Genomic DNA, 22070 nt, shown 5'->3' with positions numbered 1-22070 from the left:
AGCTTTAAATCATCTGGGAAAGAGAATGTAAGCAAAAATTACTGTAATTACTACTGCTGGAAGGCTTAAGTACTCTCTTCCAAAGGGATGCATGCACATTTTTAAAGTACTGAGAACAGGGAGACACACTGTTTTGAAATGTTTTTCAACAAAGACTAAATAAATTCATCCTGCCAACCACAAGTCTGTAAAACAGGCAGCTGTGCGCAAAATGGATTTTAATCAAATTCAGATGAAATCACTATTTCAAAAGTATTCAAAGAGCTATTGTCTAGAATGTATTAAGAAGTCCCACAATATAAATGTTTATGCCTATATTATAACAATGCAGAATGCCACATAACCAAGAATGTATGCGTCTATTTTTTTCTGATTCAGAAACTCATTACAGCCGAGATGTTACAGCAGGCTGCATACTCACTCTCACAGTTGCTCCACTCTAGGGGTGCTGTAGGCTTAGAACTCCTGAAGAAACGAGCAGAGGGAGCTGCTAGGATTGAAGCCACAGTGGATAATGGCACCAACAATACTCCACTGGCTTCCACAGGCATCACGACAACCTTAATACTTACTTCACACACAGTAAATCAAACTCTCACACCCAGGAACTATATTTTATCTCAAGGTACAAAGTATGCTTAGGTGAGAGAAGCGACAAGCTGAATCTGAATGCTGCAAGCTGCTTCCATTATGTGGTACAATCTGAACATGATCCTCACTGTGGCCTTCTTAGATCATAAAGCAGACTACAGAAGTTATAATGAGGAATATGATTTTTATACAATGCTCATATCTGCTGCATGTTCCATCTCTGAGAACTCCTAAAGACCATGATTTACAACATAGTGGAATTATGCTTCTGTACCTGTGCGAATAAGCACATCTGTCTAATATTTAACACTCTTTGTTAAAATTATGTACTGTTTATTTATCACTCCCTTCTTCCTGACCGTGGCATCCCTCTGCTGGCATCTTAAAATCTATTCCCTCTGCCCTCCATAATCATTAATTGTTTTTCTTTCTTTTCTTTTTTAACTTGGACAAGACTATTGGAGTATAACTCTTTTTCTTATCAAGAAAATATGAGAAAATATTGGATGGAACAACTTAGGAAGAAAAAAGGAATGCAAAATGTATTAGTTTTAAAAAGTAAAAAAAAATAAATTAAGAGAAATATTATTAAGATATTAGAAAACTATCATGGTACATTTTAGGAGTGTTTGTTCATGATGGAAGACGACCTACCAACCAAGATAATGACAAATTAGTGACTATTTTTAATGATGTCCTCATCAAAGAGTTAAAAGCTTTTAGGTATAAGGTAATAAGGTATTTATGTGTGGGGGTAGGGGGTGCTTTGGAAATGAAAAACATGAGAATCCAATTGCCTCAAAAAACCAAATGCCTCCACTGGTCAGAAGCACACAAGGCTGCAGCCACCAGTCCGCAGATCATAACACATTCTCCAATTCCCTGTCTTTTCCTGTTCATGTCTGCAACACTAGGTAGAGGAAAATAGGTGGGAACGCAGACCGTGTGGATAGCTTGTCATTTCCTCTGTCAGGGGAAAGAGGGAAGATGAGCCCTTCCTGGTCAAAGGAAGATGGTAAGTTTTTGTGTGTGTTAAGCTTTGACACGATCTCTGTCATTGATTAGGAACAGAAATGAAGAAGGCACTACAACATTTATGTTGCACTTATCCAAAGAGTTGACCAGAATAGAAAATGCCCCTTCCATGCCAAGAGAATCACTGACTCACTCAGCTGCATCCAACATCCACTGAGAGCTACTGTGGGCTAAAGATGGTTCAGCTGAGAGCGGAAGGAGAGTGGGTGGAGCAAGACAGAAGCACGTCTCCTTCCTTCTGAGAACTCTGGATTTAGGAGAACACACACCTGAGAGGGGAGAACAGTGGCGGAGCAACGAGGGTCAGATGAAATTGAAAACAAATACAAAACGTGTAACCTGATAGGATTTTTGGACAGAGGGGGACAGAGAGGAAAGGGTTGATCAGAGGAGCTAGAGACCCTGAAGAGCACAGTTTGCAGCCTCTTACCTAGGAGGAGGCAGCTGACCACTGGGTGGAGCTTCATGGAGAAGCCCCACCCTGGGCAGATGCAGCAGGGACCTCGCCTGAGAAGGGAGGCCCGCAAACTGACCAGCTGGGGCCAGCAGGAGACCGTGATCAAAGGTTATAAGTGGTGGCTGGGTGAGATGCCAGAGGGAGGTACCTCTAAGGGGACTATATATTCAACAAGACAGCAGAAAGAAGCCAGGAGAAAAAGCGAGATTCTGAGATAAAGAGACTTACAGGATAGAGAGACAAAAGTTCTGAGAAAGAACTGGAATATGGTGGTGGTGGGGGATACAGGTCAGGTGGAATAGTCACAAACACACCAACAAGTGAGGAGCTGAAATTGCAAGGGTTAAAAGGGAATCATCAAGAAGTACGAAAGGAGGAAGGTAAAGGCAATTAAGTGAGGAAGAAGACACTGCAGGGCATGCATCACTGTCTCGATTCCGCATACCATGGTTATGGGAGGACACTTTCAATCCCTGGGTCCTCATAGGAAGCTTGACGCATCACTAATGTGCTCTGCTACAGAACTATCCTAACCACAGCTGAAACCAAGGATGTCAATGAAGGTCACTGTCAGACTGGCCACTTTTTCAGGCAGCACAGATTAGCCTGCCAGAATCCAGCAGGCACAGACAGATTCCAAGTCACCACACTATAAATTGACACGAAGACAAACAATCAGAAGTGCTTTAATCACCTCACAAATAATGAGGCAGGCAAAAATTTACAAGCCTGAGTTTCGAGAAAATGAAGCAAGATGGTGATAAAGACATTTTATCGGGGCTCTGCTATTAGCTGTTTTTATTTTATTGTAGATATTTAAAATATTTACATCTTCAATTTTAGAGGTCTGCATTTTTCCAGTTCCAATTCAGTTAGTTACACGGAGATATTCATATTGCCTTGACTGCTTTCACAATGCTTATTTTATTAATGATCTCAAAAAGCATGTAGTGCATCTTTAAAATTCTCCTCCTTAGAGTCTTGTCAAATGTGAGATTAGCCAAAGAGCCTCATCTTGAGAATTGAAAGTAAGTTTCCAGACCTCAGGTGCGACATTCTGACTGCCTTGAAGATACAATGGGGTGGTGAACAACTGGACATCTGGGGCTTCCTGAAGGTGCTCAGGTGGACTATTTCTGGAACCCACTGAAGGTTTGCATTTCTGTAAGAAGACTAGTTCTACTGTTGACATATTTTTCTTTTCTGGAACAACAACACACCTGAATTCACTTAAAGCATGGCATTTGATCACATCAAATTGTGCACCCAGAGGAGGTATGTTTCGAGATCGAATGCGTGGATAAAAAACACAGTCTTCCTTCACCAGTGCAATGTGGGTGTTCAGAAGGACTAGAGACTGGCACTGGTCATGGCCAGAGTCACCCATGACTTTCACCGTTGTGTAGAGCAGTAACTGAACTTCTGCCAGGGAAGGGACATTGACTTCCATATTTCCATGAAGAAAGTAAATCATGTCAACCAAGGTAGTCTGGAATTTGGATGACACCTGAACTCCATTTGGCAAAACTAAATCAGGGATTTCTGTTTTCCAATCAAGAGAAAGCTGAACCAGATCTTGCTGGAGCAAGGGATGATTAGCACAGGCAGCGGCATCAGCCTCCGGCATCAGGACACACAGGAGGTCACGACACAGCTGCTGAGAGAGGTATTTGTTGTAACTGAACACAGTGAGCAGAAGACCCTCTGCAGAGCTCAGGAATCGAATACTCTGTCCACCAAAGCCAATTTGAATCTCCTGTAGACCAGAGAGAGGTAGAGCACGAAAAATGCTCATTGAGCCAAGGAGATTATCTGACAGGACCAAAGCATATAAAGTTGACTGAAGCAGGAGCAAACACGCTGGCTGAGGGTCAGGTGCTGTGCAGGTAGCAACAGCAAGCCAGTAAATGCCTTTGACTTCATTCGTGTTGCCCAAAGGTTCTAGTAGAGAACAAGTCACATGCCTAAGAAGGTCTTTTAAAGGGCACTCTTGCAGTTTCAGCATTTGGTCCGGGAATTGCACAAGGCTCTGCTTAAATGCAGAGCTCTTTCTAGCATCTTCATACTCAAGGCGAAAAACTGAGCTTGGCGAGGAACCTGGTAAACCTGCAGCTGCAAAGACAGAGGTCCGGTAAGGCGCCGCACCCTCTGCTGGCCTCAGGCTCCCTGCAGCTTCACTCTCGCTGCTGCCAACCCGAGCTTCCGGAGAATGAGATTCTGTTGACTGCAGGTCAATCTTCAAGGGCATGTGTGGGGCTAAGTGCTTCAGAAATGGCAGGCTTCTGACGAATGTTGTTACCTGGGAGGGGAGCCCCCTCTGGGCACACAGACTCCCCATGAGCCTGGCTTGGCTGATCACCTTTGTGCCAGCCTGAAGCAGGTGACTGCTGGTATCTTTATAAAGGTCTGAGAACTTGTGGTAAAAATATCCCAGTCCATCGTTTCCTTCTGTTCTGTTATTTATCAGTGACTCCGATGAGCTCATTTTTTTAGCATCCAACTCTTCCTCACCTTGCTGCTCACTATAAAACTCAGAGGCCAGTACGCTCTGCGGGGCACTGCAGGATGCTCTCTCCTCATGGGAAATGCCTTCAGACAGAACCAAGCAGAGCACCTTGCCTTGCCTGGCCTGCTTGCCTCCACTATTTATAGACACTTCTTGGGACGTATGTTGCAGCAAAGTCCAACTGGACTTGACTATCAAGCCGTGTTCATCTTTATGAGTCAGCAGCTCACTGACATTTTCTGACTTACTCTGATAATCTTCTGCCTCATCAGCGTTACTTTCTTTAAGAAAAGAGATTTTAGGTAGATTAAAACATTTTGGTTCAAAACGGCCAGCGTGCTCAGGATGACAATATTTGTTTTCATTGTCCTGGAATACCTTGGGTACTGAGGACTGATCCCTTTGCTGGTGAGTTCTCTCTTGTGATGCTGAGGAAGTTGTTTCAGGGCCTGAGACACTCCACAGCATGGGATGATCCCAGTGGTCATTCTGATCCACCTCCCTCCTCTCCTCTCTAATGAGGCTGGAAGTGTCAGTGGCATCTCTGGGCAGAAGCTGGTCAAGATACCATGCTGGGCAGAACTGCCTTTTCTGTTCAAGGTGTCAAAAAAAGTTGAAATGGGGATGTGGTAGCTCTTTCTGTGATTCTTTTGCACATGATGATTCTTGTCATTGGTTTCATTGGGTAGATTAATTCAGAGGTTAAATAAAAAGCCTAAGCCATTTGTATCAATACATGATTAAAGAATTGATTATCTGATTCATACATAGAACATCAATTTTCCATATTATATATATTATAAATCACTGAGAATTTTGATAGAAATACATTGTATGGGATTGATCCATAGTACCCACTTCTTGATCTAATATTTCATTTTCCCTACAATAAATTCCAAGCCCTCTGATTCAATGTTTAGAAGGTAAAATTTAGTTATGAAAATAAAGTCCATGATCATATGTCCAAAATGCAATCAAGGCAAACTTAATGAAAATCAGATGGCAAGGCCAAAAGAAATGCCCAAGTGTTCTAACCCAGGTTACATTTCTCTCTCCTTTTGGTTTGTTTCGTGGGAATCAAATGTTCCCATGAACATTAACAGTAATTATCATTACTTTTATCTACAAGTCATCACCATGGAAGGACTAGTGTGCACCTGCTATGTGCCAGGTACTGTGGACACAAAGAAATGAAAGCCAGTGTCTTGCTCTGTAGAGGAGGGAGATGGGTATCCAGGGGAAGATCACATCATTACTGGATGACTGGCAGGAGGGCGTGGCTGCGGCCAAAGTCAGTTCAGCCTCTGTGAACATCCACCTCTTGCTGTCTGTTCAGTAATATATGGACACCATCCGGAAAATTTCCATCACCTACTATTTTTTGGGGGTTTTTTTAAAATTTAGGAATATAGGGGAGGGACATGCCTCTTAGTGGAGGAAAATACCAGTGAAACCTTACAAATTGCATGCCCAAATAAACCTTGGTTTGACAATCCACCAGAGAAACAAGTTAATCAATCAAGAGTATCTCCTTTGTACTACTGCCAACTCACAGTCTATAAAATGGACAGGAGGAGTACTGAGTTTCATTTCCAAACCCCATATCTGATTCTGATTATATAATTCTGCCTTTTAAATGCAGACCAAGGGAAAATATACTATTACGAATGAAAAACTGGGCAAAGCTCCACCACAGCTACATGCCATTCAAATAAAGTCAAAGCAGTTTCAAACTACAGGATTCCGTTTAATTTTAAGTCCATATAATAGCTTGCCTTCCCTATTAGCCATTAATCTTGCTGGGACCTCAAAATTCTAATTATGCAACTAGACATTAAGAAAATGTAATCACATGAGCATGCCATAATTTAAGGCGACCCTATCAATCTGAAAAATCATTACCTACCTCATATTTTAGTTTACGTTGAATGGTGCCATTGTGAAGTTTCTCATTATCCTGAAAAGAAAATAAAAAGCCCTCTATATTAAATTATAGCAAGTTCATGGGGCGGGGGACTGATTTGATTACAAGTATTTATGGGAATGGAAATCTAAATAAACATACTTGTCATTCAACAAAGACAACCCTTCTATATAATTTATATCCCCAAGATAAACATGACTGTATTGATCCATCTGCCATCAGAGAATTGAAACATTTACTCCTAATCTTAAAATTCTAAGAATATTAAAAACAAGATCTCCTTAGGGCATTTCTTAATTTGCAGGATAGAAATGCATTGTCTTTATTTTAATATAGACTTGTCACAAAGATGTATCTTCTAAAAGTCAAAATTCTATTTATATTTTGGATAATTTACAAAATAAATTAAATAACTATGGAAATTGGAAGTATTTTGGAAGAAAACAGAAGAATGTTGCATGTAGAATTAAAAAGTACTTTAGATTTATAATCACTTAAAAGTTGTCACAATTACAAAATTATAAAGTTACTCCTGAATTCCTGAATTAATACTATTTATAAACTGTTACACTCTGCCCAAGCAATATTTAATTTTTTTTCTAGAACATTCCACAGCTGAATTTTCTCACTGGAAACAAAAGACCCCACCACTACCACCAAAAACTTATCTTCAAGGTCATCTTGAAAGATAAATGGGCTGAGTGCGGTGGCTCACGCCTGTAATCCCAGCACTTTGGGAAGCCGAGGCGGGCAGATCACTTGAGGTCGGGAGTTTGAGACCAGCCTGGTTAACATGGTGGTAGAAACCCTGTCTCTACTAAAAATACAAAAATTAGCCAGGTGTGGTGGCAGGCGCCTATAGTCCCAGATACTTGGGAGGCTGAGGCACGAGAGTCATTTGAACTGGGAGGTGGAGGTTGCAGTGAGCCAAGATGGTGCCATTGCACTCCAGCCTGGGTGACAGAACAAGACTCAGTTTCAAAAAAAAAAGAGGAAAAAAGAAAGATGAATGAACGCGTTACTTCATGTTACTTGGCTCCTTCAGCTTACCTTCATCATGTCTGCAGTTGTACTGCAGCCTTCACTAATCACACGATGCAAATCCTGAAGGCGTCTTTGGACTTCTTCTTCAATGTAAGCATTGATCCTGAAACGCAATGGAGATGGAGTAGATCTGACACTTCTAACCACACAGGACATTCAGAGATCCTCTCTTTACTACGCCCTTCACAACAGGGAGCAATCTCATTCTAAATACCAAACCTAACAACAACTTGAGAACTTCAACATTTTTATTTTTTTCAAGAAATCTGGTGCTACATGTTCACTATCTGGGTTTTGCCCAAATGAGGTAGAACTGAACAAGTAACAGAATATCGGGAATGGAAAGGAGACTAAGTGATCCCATCCATGTCCTTAGTGGAATGCCTGCTGCAGGATGGAAGAAAATCAGTCACTGGCTTCAGAAGGCTCTGTGGTCTCTGATCTGATGCCAAGACAGCATATTTCATTCACAGAGCCTTGGGTTCCTCATATAGAAAAGGATAATACAGATGATAGTTATTTCTCACATCTCAAGGTCATGTATGAGGATTACCAAAAAAGAAAAAAATAATAAGCAAGAAACGGACAAGCTCTCTACAAATCTTCCTCATTCAGATTGAACAGCATCTTGCATACTTCTATTCCTGGCCTGTCTTGTCTCTCTAAATGGGTTCTCTGTACCTGGCCAGCAAGACCACATCTTAAAGGTCTCTACCTTCCAAAATGCCTAGGACAGGGCCAAGACAGAGATGAAGCCAAACACCACTGACTTTTGAAGCAGTGTCAGCTTATTATCTGATATCTCATAAAATGTAGGTGAAGTTGTATGAAGCAAAACTATCAGCCTTGACCACCTCAGTGGATTTTGGTCTAATCTCTGGCCATTCCACCTCAGTGTTTTTAGGTCATTCCACCTGGAGGAAACAGAGAGACTAGAGAATTTTATCTTCATCGAAAATCTTTCTAGTGGCAGAGACTGCCCAAATGGAAGTCATTCTGTTCTAGACTCCCCTCCTTCAATTCTACAGGTACTGATTAGATGGATTATTATTATTTTTGAGACAGAGTCTCGCTCTTGTCTCTCAGCCTGGAGGGCTGTGGTATGATCTCGGCTCACTGCAACCTCCGCCTCCTGGGTTCAAGTGAGTCTCCTGCCTCAACCTCCCAGGTAGCTGGGATTACAGGCACCTGCCACCACACCCGGCTAATTTTTGTATTTTTAGTAGAGACAGGGTTTCACTATGTTGGTCAGGCTGGTCTCGAACTCCTGACCTCAGGTGATCTGCCTGCCTTGGCCTCTCGAAGTGCTGGGATTATAGGCGTCAGCCACCACGCCCGGCCGGATGGATTATTTTAAATTAAATGGTTTCCATGTTTATATGTTAGCACATTCACTAAATAAATAAGTAAATCTGCATAAACACATGCATAATCCTGCAATCATTTCTATACTACTTACCACAGAGAAAAGATTTTCTAAAATGCTAGGCAAAGAGATTAAAATTTTAGGTAAAAGAGCCCAAATAAAGCACAATGTTTCTCTTTCAATATTGAAAACAAAATTGTGTGCTACTGAACATGAGTGAAGGCCGTTTACAACTCATCACCCCTGATATTCACTTAAATTTGAAATTAGCCCTGTGGGATATGAGGCTCATGCTATTCTGAGTACATTTTGATATCCAAATATATATCTCCTAATATCTAGGGTTCAAGACTGCCCAATTTCAAATGCTTCCATGTTTAAATGGAGTGAAGAAAGATAATCATTATCTTCTTATAGGCAAAGAATAATTAAGCTGATTTTTCTAAGGGCTCTAAGCCACAGAGCAATACACAATGCCACCTAAGTTGAAAATCACTTAACTAAAGTAACATCAGATATAGATTTTATTATACTCACAATCATTCTGAATATACCAGTAGTTTTTATAACAAACTTCATCTATTTGTAATCCATGACATATAAATTAACTGTCAACACAAGGTCCTTCTTCTTGGTACAGTTAATTCTAGGTCTTTGTTTTTGTCAACCTGGCCTTGCCTCACTTTGTGCTGGATGAGCTGGTTTCCCTGCAACTTTTCATTCCACCCTCTCAATCAAACCACACTTGACCCTTGAACAACACATGTCCACTTACATGTCAATTTTTTCCAATAAATACAGCTGGACCTCCCTATTAGTGGTTCCACATCCACAACTATACACAGATTGAAAATATATGGAGGGCAACTTTTTCTAACCGCAGGTTCCAGAGGGCTAACAGGTGCACTTGAGGATGTGTGGATTTTGTATCAAAGAGCCATCCTGAAACCAATCCTCTGCAGATATCAAGGGACAACTGTACCTGTAACAAGATTCCTTGGATCTGGCTAGCCAGGTCTCAAGTCTTTGATTTTCTTGAAATGACCCCTTACCCTACTACTGGCAGGTCAATGGCAGATGAAGGCAGAGCACATCTCAAGCACATGTATTACTTGTTGCCCTTAATAGAGCCCTCCAGATACAAAGTAGTTCAACAGAGAAACAATGAGTCCCTGAGTCACATCAAATGAGAAGCCTGGAATCACTTTCACGTCCAGTACCTGGCATCCATGAGGGGAACCAGGTGTGATTTTTCAGCACTGACTGGCAAGCTGGAAGAAGTCACCTTCCCTTCCAGGGTCCCATGATGACCTTTTTGAACACCATCGACCTCATAAATCTTCTGTTTCAGCTGCTGGATTTCATATTCTAACCTACACAGATAGGAGCCACATAATTCATTCATTAATAGTATTTCTTGAGCATCCTTACTGTGTGAGACATTACTTTAGACAGCATGGGGATCAAGATCTGTCCTCTGTGTGCAAAGAACTTTACCTTCTAGTAGAAAAGGTGCCACATACCCATAAGACAAGACATAAAGTGCCAATGGGCCACAAGAAGGGTCCAGGATGAGCACTGCAGGCATCCAGAAGGTAGAGTAAGTTTGACCACCAAGAGCAAAGATCTCTCCACTGTGCTCCAAGCAAGTCCTAGAGGTAGGTGTGTAGGATTCTGAGGCCTCTAACTCCTGCTTCAACAAGAGTTGGTTGTGGACTACATATCAGGGTTCTGGTAAATACTTACGTTTGATGAAAAAGATCTATGTTTTAAAGAGTTTTAAAAACCACCAATCCAGGAGAAATTTCATAGTCATGGCAGTTCTAAGTTGAGTCTCTAGAGGCCAGTGGGAATGTTGTCATTTGGAGATGATGGCAGAAGATTATCTAAGTGCAGAAAGCAATATGAGCAATGGGGCAAGGCCATGAAAACCAGGCATCCACTTTGGGCTAAGGCAGAGGGCGTGGGAAGGGGAGGCAGAAAAGACAGGCCTAGGAAAGTAGGTTGAGTTCCATGAGAAACTAAAATAAACCATAAAATTTACCTCCAATGATAAGTGATACATCTGTATGAGGTCAAATGTGTGTAAGGTCGTTCACCCACCAGCCCAGGCATACTTGAATCCAGAGCCATCAGGCCAGAGGGCCAAGCTTGCCAGTGAATTTGGCCCCAGGAAGCAGGAGACTGCAGTCCACTCACTGTGTGAACTTGGGGGAGTTATTTAAACACGGGTCTCAATTTCTTCATGGATCAAATGAGAGCGTCAACTAATCTCCCTCAATTCCTTCGGGTCTAAAAATCAGAGATTCTGACTTCAGATGCCAACACACCGTGATGCTGCCAACCCTCTGGTGTCACCAGCAGCAATTTGACTGCTCTATCTTGAACACGAAAGCCAAGTTCTAAACTTTCAGACATGGATCACAGGGTCATGAGGGTAAGCATTCATGGGACCCACATGAGGCTGTGCCCAGTTTAACTCAGCCCTTTCTGGGTCTATTGATTAGCAAGTACTTCTACAGCATCAATTTGTGGAACACACAGTATTTTCAAAAGACAAGATGTAAGCAAAAAAAAAAAAATGATGTCAGAGGCCTGGTGGTGGGCAAATAATTGAGGAGCAATATTAATAGGGTATAATCAATGGCCAAAAAAAAAAAAATGAGCTGGATGTAGGCAGGCAATTAGCAATGTTTACAGTTAAGAAAACTCCTGCTGGGGTTGTTAAGAATTGTCCTTCAGCACAGGGCCAGTGGCCAGTGGAAAAGACTCCACAGAGCAAAGGAGGGTTTGAGTGGTATCCTGAAGCCTGAGTGAGATTTATATGGGTGGCAAGGGACAAGCTGGCCTTCCCGTGTGGCAGACACATGGTCAGAAGACTAGAGGGCTAAGTGGCTCAGAGATGGGTGATGAGATTGAGATCTGACCTGCAACTCTGCCACTTTCTAACTGTGTGACACTCATCCCCAATGGTTATACAACCACCGCAGGCTTCAGTTTCCTCATGTGTAAACTGTAGACGATGGCACCCTTTATTGGAAGAGTAAATGACAATGCACACACAGCATTTAAAGCAGGATCTGAGGTACACAGAGTTATTCTTCATGGTTTGCATCATGACTATTATCATCGTTGTCATTGTTAAAGGACTCTGACAAGAAAATAGGATTAAGTGTGAGTATTAACAACTTGCCTCTGTTATCTGCGCTACAGTGACGGGAGGTATTTCTAGTTGGGTTACCTGATCCAGGTCAATGGGGCAGCTGGAATGAGCAGGTGGTAGGAAAAAAGGCAGGAAAATGGATTAAACCTGGTTCATAAAGCACTGAGAAGGCAACGGGAGAGCAAAGTTCAGGACACTGTTGTCCAGTCTGGTCCCACATGAATTTAATATTTCACACTTGTGGAATTTTACAAGGGGCCAAGTCAGGCTGCACGGTGAATCCTGGCTTAGCCATGAGAACCATGGGAGAAAAAGAAGCACAACAGAAATTCCCATAGAAAGCTGCGGGGATATCACAGTCAGAGCAGAGAGCCCGGAATCCGTTGGCCTGAATTAGGACTTAGCTAAGTCTTTTTCACGAAAACTCATGAAGCTAACAGCCCCCTTTACTTGGCTTCTGAAGGAACACTCACATTGTGTAATCACTTCTGTGGAAACTGCAATACTGTGTCTGCTATTATACAGTATTAATACTAAATGGCCAGGTGACAAAAGCCAAGGACATCAAGCTAAAAGCTCATGCTGCATTCTTATTGCACACTACAGGCTACAAATTGAGAGTGTGCCCTCCACTACTTTAAATTTCCTGGGGCTGGATCTTCATCTAGCAATTCCATTTACATAACATACCTGCAATCATTTTCTTAAACCTCCAACCTATTTCTCTGAAATAAAAGCATTAGGGTTTTTGATTGTTATTTTGTTGCTGTTTTGCCTGAGGGAACTACCAGACAGCCATGGTAAATATAATCCATAGCATAAGCCAATCATTTGAATGGAGGTTGTCTGACCTTTTCAGGCAATGTGATGGGTGAAGCTACAGTAACACTTCTGAGTAGGTCTTGCCTTGTTATCAGCAACTAGCCCCATGCGTCTGCTAAATGCCAAGGTGGGGTCTCCTGGCCAGTACACTGGACTTCTGTTGCAGCTCCCTTAGGAGGTGCTGTGGGTGGGGGGAGTACTCTGGAGAGGGCAAGGTTTCATCTCTGCAATCTGAGCTTCAGTTAAGATCTCAGCTGAGCAGGGAGTGGTGGCTCATGTCTATAATCCCAGCACTTTAGGAGGCTCAGGTGAGGGAACTGCTTGAACCTAGGAGTTTGAGACCAGCCTGAGCAACACAGGGAGACCCCATCTCTAAAAAAAAATAAAATAAATAAAATAAATAAATAGCCAGGCATGGTAGTATGCACCTGGGGTCCCAGCCACTTGGGTGGCTGGGGCAGGAGGATTGTTTGAGCCCAGGAGTTTGAGGCTGCAGTGAGCTATGATCACACCTACTGCACTCCAGCCTGAACCCAGAGCAAGACCCTGTGATCTCATCCATCCTCTTCTTGTACAAGTGGTGACACTGAGGCCCAGTGATGAAAGATCCTGCCCAAGGTAGGAACATGCTACCAGCTTGATAGGAAGGGGCTGAACCAGGCTATAAATTCCTCTTGCAAGTCTCCAAATTGGGTGATGTTTGCATCACCCAGGTGGCTGTTGGCCTTTCTGTGAGTCTTGTCATCATGTCTTCAAGGCTCCAGAAAAGGTGTTCTCAAATTCACATAATATGCATTTTGAGAACTTATGGACTGGTAAGTATGGTGACAGAAAATAGGTGAAGGAAGATAAATATTCTTACCTTACAAGACAAGAGTGCTAATTTCCTAGTTTTATTTTTCACAACAACAAAAATAATATCAGTAAATCACCAAACATGTTCTAATATCTCACTGTGTTCAGAATCATCTGGAGTTTTGTTTGTTGGTTCGGGTGACTGTTTTATAATGCAGAGTCCTGAGGCCTCCTCTTAAATACTGTGACTCAATAGGGGTGGGAGAAGTATTGATTTTTTCATTCCCAACAAGTTGTAGAAATCAGTAGCCTGTATGCAAACATGAACTCCAGGGATGACACTTATTTCATCCCTGGTCATGGAGAAGATGTGAAATCATTAGTAAGAAAGGGCAGGGAAGCAGAGATGGAAAGAGGTGAGGGAGGAGGAAGGAAAACAGGGAGAGAAGGAAAGAGAAAGGGAGCAAGCGAGAGAGGGGTGAGGAGGGAAGGAGGAAAGGGGAAGGAGAGGAAAGAGAGAGGGCAAAGGAAGAGAAAGGCAGAGGAAACAGATGCAATGGAAGGGAGAGGAGGGAACTGAAGGGGAAGAAGAAAGGGAAAAGAGAGGGAGACAGGCAGGGGAGATAAGAAAGAAGGAAAGGAGAAATCAAAGTGGAAACTTTCTCAATCTTGCATTTATCAAAATATTAAAACAGACACATGCCATAGGTCAGTGGGATAATGAACATGGGCTTTGCTTTTGTTCATGTGTTTTTCACCTCTAGGCCAACAACTCTAAAACAAGGACACTAAGGAGAAATACAAGAAGATTAGGAGTACTTTTCTCAGTTCTGGCAAATATAAGCATTTGCCTATGTGTTAGAGAATATGAAGGCTAAAAGAATAAGTTAAAAAAAAGGGATAAATACAACATGAGGAGTGAAAAATAAGCACTCATTTGGCACCCACTATATGCCACACCCTTCCTTCCCAATCTCACCTCTCCTGGTCCTTCTCCAGGGCTTCCTGCTCAGCTTCCAGGCTAGCCTGGAGCCCTGACTGCTCTCTGCTGCCACTGTTCAGACTGGCAAGTTTCTGCCTCTGCTCTTCAATCTCCATGCCCAGGGTGGAGCGCCTCTGCAGCGCAGAATGTCTCCTCTCCAGCCTGGCCAGGGCCCGCTCCAGTGCCTCTCTCTGCTGCTTCTCTCTGGACTCCAAAATCTCCTTTTCCTTTTTCCTCACTTTTTCCTCCTGACGCGCAATGTTGGCAGTGAATTCAAAGGTGGCCTGGAGCTTTTGCAGCTGGCTTGCATTGGCCTGGTACTGTGCAAGCTGTTCTTCTTTTTCTTCCATTTCCTTTTCTACTTGATAAAGAGTGTTGTCTAAGCTGAGAGGGCCTCTGTCAAGAATTTCAAATGCTCTCTGCTTTTCTTCCAACAGAGTTGGCAAGTGATTCTGCAGGAGATACTGTAGCTGGCGTTCTTTATATTGCAGCCTGTACTCCACTGGCTTTATTTTCTCAAAATCTTGAGCCACTTCCGTGACATTTGTGACACTCTCATCATGTTTTTCCAACAATCTAGATTCTTTGTCATGTTCACATTTTAAACACTCTAGGATCTCCTGTTCTTCTTGGACTTCTTTTTTCAGGAGGTCTTTCTGCTGAACCAGGTCCTTCTCCAAGTTCACTAGCTTGACCAGCTGTCTTCTCTTGAATTCGAAGAAACGCAGTTGAGCCTTTTCTAACTCCTCGCCATCTTCATCCCCTCCGGCACGAGCCTCCTTCACCCGCAGGAGGGATTCCCGAATGCCTTCCAGGTCCCTCTTCTCCTCTTCCACCCATTGCACCTCCCCGCGCCGCAGGAGCTGGATCATCTCCTGCTTCTCTCGGAGCTGCTCTTCCAGATGGGCCACGAGCATGACCTGCTCCTTCTCCTGCTCCTCTAGTCTCTTTTTTTCCAGTTCAAGCTTGGCATACTGTTCATCTTTTTCCTTTTGGAGCCGGTCCAGCTCTTGAAATATCTGAAACTTCTCAGCCTTCTCGTTGTCGTTGAGTTCTTTGAGTCGTTGGAGTTCTTCTTGGACGCGGAGAAAGGTCTCTTCTTCATGTCTCTTCTTCTGTAGCTCGATTTCCTGCTGTTCCCTCAGCCTCTCCTCTTCAAATTTTTCCTTCTCAGCAAGCAAATCCTTTAGCTTGTTCTCGATGTGGAAGCTGCGGCGTTTGAGGCTCTCCTCCTGCTTGCGAATCTGGAGCTGCACGATTTCTGTCTCCTTGCGCTGGGTCTCCACCTCCTGCTGCATCCGCTCCAGTTCAGCCTTGTCTGATTTCTGCTTTTCCTCCATTTCTTCTATGAGTTTCCTGAAATGCAAAGCACTGACTGGTTGTTATCTGATCATTGTTCAAATGTTGCGCTAACTTTACTGAAATGTTCTGAAAAATGCACATATAACCAGGTCAAAGCCTCCATTAAAATAAAAAGAGTAGCTTCTTTAAATTTCCAGCAGCATCCTGTTTTTTTTATTTTTTAACTGTCCAACATATCACCTGCCTATTCTCCTGAAGGGCTTCTGATATCATTTCTTTGTAGAGTCTATAATCATAATGTGTTATGCATGATATAATTTTAAAAGGCCCCTGAGCTCAAAGAGAAAGAACCATGCCCAATTTAAATTAAATGTGAATAACTTTATTCAGCCCAATGACTAAAACTCAACAGAAGTTCAGTTACAAGACAACATTAAATAAAAATGCTTAGCTGTCCTCATCTCATTGGGGTCAAATATCAAAGTCATTATAATCGACAGTTCATTGTTTCAGCTAAAAAATACATACTCTTTAGCATTTAATCATTAGTTTGGGACAAATGGTGATCACCAAATGGTCCAAAATGTTAGTTTATTAGTGCATAACACTGAAAACAACTGGAGCCTCCATTAGAATATACAAATGCTTAATTCTGTTGGCTGGTGGGGAGGTGACATGTTGTGTTTTCTGTTGGAGAACAAATGATCTCCACTGGTTACTGTACCGCGTTTAGGGGTGGGATGGCCTCCAGAGGAAGAGCACAGAGTTAGAGTAGGAATACACGGCTTCCACCTCCTGACCCACCAAACGTTTATCTTGGATGATGCTGGAAACTAAGCCAATTTACTTGTGACATTCAAACTCCAGGTCCTACAAAATAAACATTTACTTTGCAGATTTTCTATAGCCTTAGTTTTTACTCTAATTGTCACCTTTGGTCTACGTCTTGGCTGGTTAAATAGGACAGGAAAAACAGAAAAGGAGAAAATACAGTTTTATCAGGTAAAGAATTATTTCAGAACATATAAAGAATTGTCCAAATCAATTAAACAGCCATTTCTCCCTCCACCCTGCCCCGCCATACACAAAAGAAAAGTGAGCAAAGAATAAGAAAAGCAAATTACACATGGGGAAATACAAATGGCCAAACAATACCAGGAAAGATGTTTTAAAAGCAGGGAGGTAGAAGGAAGGGAAATTGTCATTCTTCAGGCTTTTTAAAAACTCAGGGGATATTATTAAGAGAAGATCTACTTTTGATTAAATTTAAATGAATACATTTTGGTGTATTAAATTTAATTGCTGTGTTAAATTTGCCTACTGACTCTATTTCCCATTTCTCATAAATATTTGAAGACGAACTCTTTAAAAAAATTTAAACTTGAAGAAAAACCAACTACTCCAAAAAAAAAAGACCTGCAGTCATTAGACATGTAAATAACAGACACAGAGCAAGAGGGAAGTATTGAAGCAGACACAGATGGAATCAGTCCAGGATATTAACACAGGAATCCAGACTACAGGAGTGTTGAAACTTGAACCCCATGTGACTTACCTTTTACTTTCTAATTTTTCAAGTTCTTCACGCTGTTGCCTCTCAAATTCAAGTCTAATAAAATCAGATGAAAATGAGTCACTTTTCTAAAGAGCTTTTCTCTCTCTCTCTCACTCTCTGTATACAGAGTCACATATTAAAAAGGGCATCAGTTTTTCAAGTATTACTGTTAATTACCATGGGTTAGCAAGTTTAAAATGCATTCTTTGCTTTAGGACTATGATTAGGAATTAGACATACTTTTGGGTACTTGAACTCAGGCTGAAAAGAACAGATTTTACTTGAAGGAAAACAAAACAAAAACTGTATTGAAAAAGCAGAGTTAAACAAGAATTCTAAATGATAAGCACGTCTACTCCATGCAGCTTAGCACTGATGAGTATATAAAAATGGAGAATCTCTACCTTAGACAGATGGGTCCTTTTATAGGGAAAAGACTGCCAGGGAGGTAGAGAGAGAGAGAGAGCACAGACATCAATTAAGGAAAGCATTTAATAGGAAGGAATATCAGGAGAAAAGCAGTAAGGTACTTAAAAGCCAATAGCCATGCATAAATTGAAACATCTTTTTATAAATATCACATTTCCCAATAATTTCATGAAACAAACATTCCAAAAAGTTAGCTCTGTTATGTTTTACACTTCTCACACTTCTCCACACTTCTCATGATCATCATAGTAAATAACTGAGTACCAATAATAATTATAAACAGTAGTCAAACTAGCAACTTTACTACTTTATAGATAGTTATATTGCATGTAGGTTCATCAAGTTCCTGCTGTAATTAATGGTTATACAATATAGGAGTTATGGGGCTTGTGAGATTGTAAACAGATTCATAGTGGTGGTAGCATAAAGGGATTTAGGTCATTGGGAATTTTAAAACAACTCACTAAAATAATAACACAAGCTGATTTCTTATCAAATACTATATTTAATTATTGCAAAGTTTCACTATTCTTAATAAGCAGCAGAAACTGTATTTCTTTTTTATTTTTTTTTCAGGTTTGGGATCGGGGTTGGGTCAGACACTGCCAGCTACCTTCCTCTACCCCACCACCCTTGAACTATAATTCTTAAGCTTATACATTTTTCTGTTGTGGTAGAGGGCAGATACAGCTAAAAAGCTTGGCTACAGAAAAGTCACCATAAATCTTCCTTGAATAATGTGCAAAATCCAGATTGGAAACAATTACTTAGTCATGAGTGAACAAACACTTCAAACAGTTCTCTTTCCAATTTAATAATGTAGAGTAATATTAAGAATAAGATGTCTGATGGATTTCGTTTTGGCGTTGTTTTTTGAGACAGGGTCTTGCTTTGACGTCCGGGTTGGAGTGCAGTGGTGTGATCATGGCTCATTGCAGCCTTGACCTCCTGGGCTCAAGCAGTCCTCCTCTCTGTCTCCTGAGCAGCTGGGACCACAGTATGGTGGCTTTTTTAGGCAGAACTGAGTATCTCTTACATGGTAGGTGCTATGTGGCGTGATTTACACATAACCTCCCTCCGTCCACCCAGCAAATTCTAAAGGCGGCAAACAGTATCTCCATTTTACACACCAGGAATCCAAGAGTTTGGATGTTAACACCTTCTCCAAGGTCACAGTGGTAATAGGTGGTGGAGCCAGGATGTGAACTCATGGCAGCCTGCTTCCAAAATACCATCTATTAACTCAGTTTATGAGCAATGTTCAAATTTGTGACATAAAATAAAAGTATTAAATATTTCATTGAAACTTGTTAGACAACAATATATTTATTCTACTGACAAACGAAAATAATCTGTACCTTATGCATGAGAAATCAGCCATATAAATCTAAATGAAAAGCATTTGCCAGTCATGAAGGCCAGCCCATATGCAATTGCATTAAGTAGTCTTAGGACTTCATTAAAATTAAAATATGATCATTCCTTTTTATTTAAGAATAAATAGAACCTTAGGGAGGATTCCAAGTTGGCATCTTCCTACTTCAGTAGAGTTTAGTCTTTTTAGAGATATTTACATAGTCAAAAAGAATCATTGGATAAAATACTTTTTAAAACCTGAGAATTTCCCTAATGGAATGATCTGTACTCTTGATTTTTATTTTCTGTGAACAAGAGCTCAGTGCACCCATCAGTAGAGCTGGCTTTGACAGTGTCACGTGTGCACAGCCAAAAATGCTACACTGAGCACTGGGCGTTCGGATGGAAACCTACCATCTGAGGATTGTTTATAGAAACAGGTTTTGTGTTTGACAGTCGGCATGCCCTCCGTCACTTGCTCTTCCAGCCTTAGAAAGCATATTTCTCATCCCTTTTACAAAGCAGGAAACTGAGGCTTAGAGTATATAAGCAGCAGAGGCAGGACTTGAATTCAAGTTTGGTAATAAAATCTCTGCTGCCAACCACTACAATTGTTGCTATTAGTGAGCTGCGTGGTCTCAAGGAGGTAATTAGTTCTGAGTTTTAATATCTAACGTGACATTTTAACTGAGCACCTACTTTTTAAAAATTAAACATAGTGTCAAGTACTGTGCTAGGCAAGAGGCTACAACAGTCTGTAAGAGAGATGTGGTCCCTGTCCCCACCAGGCTCCTGGTCTGTAAGTGACAGTCAGTGTGTCACACATGAGCATGGGGTACTGACCCCAGAATTTGGTAGTACCTAGGATCAAGGCAAGCTTCCTGAAGAAGTGTATATCTAATCTGGGTCATTCTTTCTCTTGCATGATACGGAAACTCAAGGAAAGCTAATAAAATCAGATTTGGGCTTGCTATAGGAGAGGTGGCAAGACATGAAGCTCAAGAGGACAACAGAAGCCGGACAGTGAAGAGCCTCGGATGTTACGTTAATGACTCTGAACTTGATCTTAAAGGAGGTGGCAGAAAAATGTCTTGGGACAGGGCTGTTGAAGAACACATACTCCTGGTGTTCTATAGAAAATAGATGGGTTGGGGAGCAATATAAGAAGGCAGAGACAAGTTAGTGGTAGCAACTTAAGTAGGAGATAACAGAGCAGGACCCAAGACAACTGTTTCCCTTGATCCTAGGTACTACCAAATTCTGGGCTCAGAACCCCATGCTCATGTGTGATACACTGACTGTCACTTACTGATCAGGAGCTTGGTGGGGACAGGGACCACATCTCTCTTACAGACTGTTGTAGCCTCTTGCCTAGCACAGTACCTGACACTGTGCTCAATTTTTTAAAAAGTAGGTGCTCAATTGGCCAGGCACGGTGGCTCACACCTGTAATCCCAGCACTTTGGGAGGTTGAGGCAGGCAGATCACCTGAAGTCAGGAGTTTGAGACCAGCCTGGCCAACATGGTGAAACCTCGTCTCTACTAAAAATACAAAAGTTAGCCAGGCATGGTGGCAGGCGCCTGTAATCCCAGCTACTCGGGAGGCTGAGGCAGGAGAATGGCTTGAACCCAGGAGGTGGAGGTTGCAGTGAGCTGAAATCTCGCCACTCTACTCCAGCCTGGGAGACAAGAGCGAAACTCCATCTTAAAAAAAAAAAAAAAAAAAAAAGTAAGTGCTCAGTTAACATGTCACATTAGATATTAAAACTCAAATTTATTATGCTGGTGAGAGGATAAAGAAGTGAAGCTCTCTCCTGATACTCAGCAGGTCGAGCTGACAAAACTTGGCAACTGGTGGCATTCTGGTGGGGGTGGCAAAGAGGAAAAAAAAGTCAAAGATGACCCTCAGGTTTCTGTCCAACTCCTATAGGGGGTAGGAAGGCAGAACATAACTACAAAGAGACTGGGCCCAGAGATCAGCAGGTCTGAATACAAATTCTAGTGTTCTGAGACCATGAACAAGTTATTTAACCTTGGATGCTTCATTGCTGTAAAGGCTAAAGAAAGTAACAGGCCCCACCTCAAAGGGCTGTAGCCAGGATCAAGTGAGATGCGACATGTGAGATGCCTGTCTGGCACCCTGGACACATTGGGGGCTGAGTGTTGCCTCGCATTGCTATGGTTCACTGAGACGAGGAGAGCAGTGGGGAAGGAGGGGCCTGGGGAGTGGCAACTGTAGAGTGCTGGTGCTCAAGGTGGGAGAGGCCAGGGCAGTGGTTGACACTCACCAAAGCTAACGACCACGGGGGACTCACTCCATACCTGGCACTGCTCTAGGTACTGTGAATTTAATTCTCACAATGACCCTGTGAGGTCACTGTTCCCATTTCACACATGAGAAATGGCAACGTCACTAGTAACTGGCAGAATCGGGTTTGATTCTAGAGCCCACAATTTTAACCTCTTCTCTGTCCTGCTTTCAAGGTAAGCTCAGTTTTACACATATAGAATCCAATGTTTATAAAGGTCATCCAACTGAGACGTCCAGCAGGCAGCACGAAACATGCAATGAGCTGGTATGCAGGCCCTTATCAAGGCTGAAGGTATGGACTTGGCCTTCACTGGCATGTAGACAAGAACTGAAGCCCCAAGAGTGGGTGAGGTTACCCAGGACACATGTGTAGAAGGAAAATAAAGGGGCTTACTGCAAAGTCAGAAAGATCACAGACTTTGCGGTGACGGG

The 22070-nt window shown here is 42.1% G+C and overlaps 1 protein-coding gene across 28 annotated transcripts in view; it reads right to left on the bottom strand.

Annotated features, from left to right (window-relative positions):
• KIF16B (kinesin family member 16B) overlaps positions 1–22070 on the bottom strand; it is a 338999-nt gene that overhangs the window by 128810 nt on the left and 188119 nt on the right. For 9 of the 28 annotated variants that reach the window (XM_063633957.1, XM_055265225.2, XM_063633965.1 and 6 more), the window contains exons 18-22: positions 17543–17596; positions 14683–16041; positions 10144–10296; positions 7564–7660; positions 6496–6546 (exon numbers count right to left, since the gene is read on the bottom strand). In XM_063633957.1, coding sequence (XP_063490027.1) covers positions 6496–6546; positions 7564–7660; positions 10144–10296; positions 14683–16041; positions 17543–17596 — 1714 coding nt within the window. Of the gene's footprint in view, positions 1–2753; positions 5181–6495; positions 6547–7563; positions 7661–10143; positions 10297–14682; positions 16042–17542; positions 17597–17946; positions 17980–22070 lie in introns of those variants that run through there. The other 19 variants (XM_063633955.1, XM_063633961.1, XM_063633958.1 and 16 more) reach the window with 7 other exon arrangements.

Source organism: Symphalangus syndactylus, chromosome 24 (assembly GCF_028878055.3).
Source record: "Symphalangus syndactylus isolate Jambi chromosome 24, NHGRI_mSymSyn1-v2.1_pri, whole genome shotgun sequence".
NCBI classification, from domain to species: domain Eukaryota; kingdom Metazoa; phylum Chordata; class Mammalia; order Primates; family Hylobatidae; genus Symphalangus; species Symphalangus syndactylus.
This window is presented reverse-complemented; position numbering and strand designations above follow the sequence as displayed.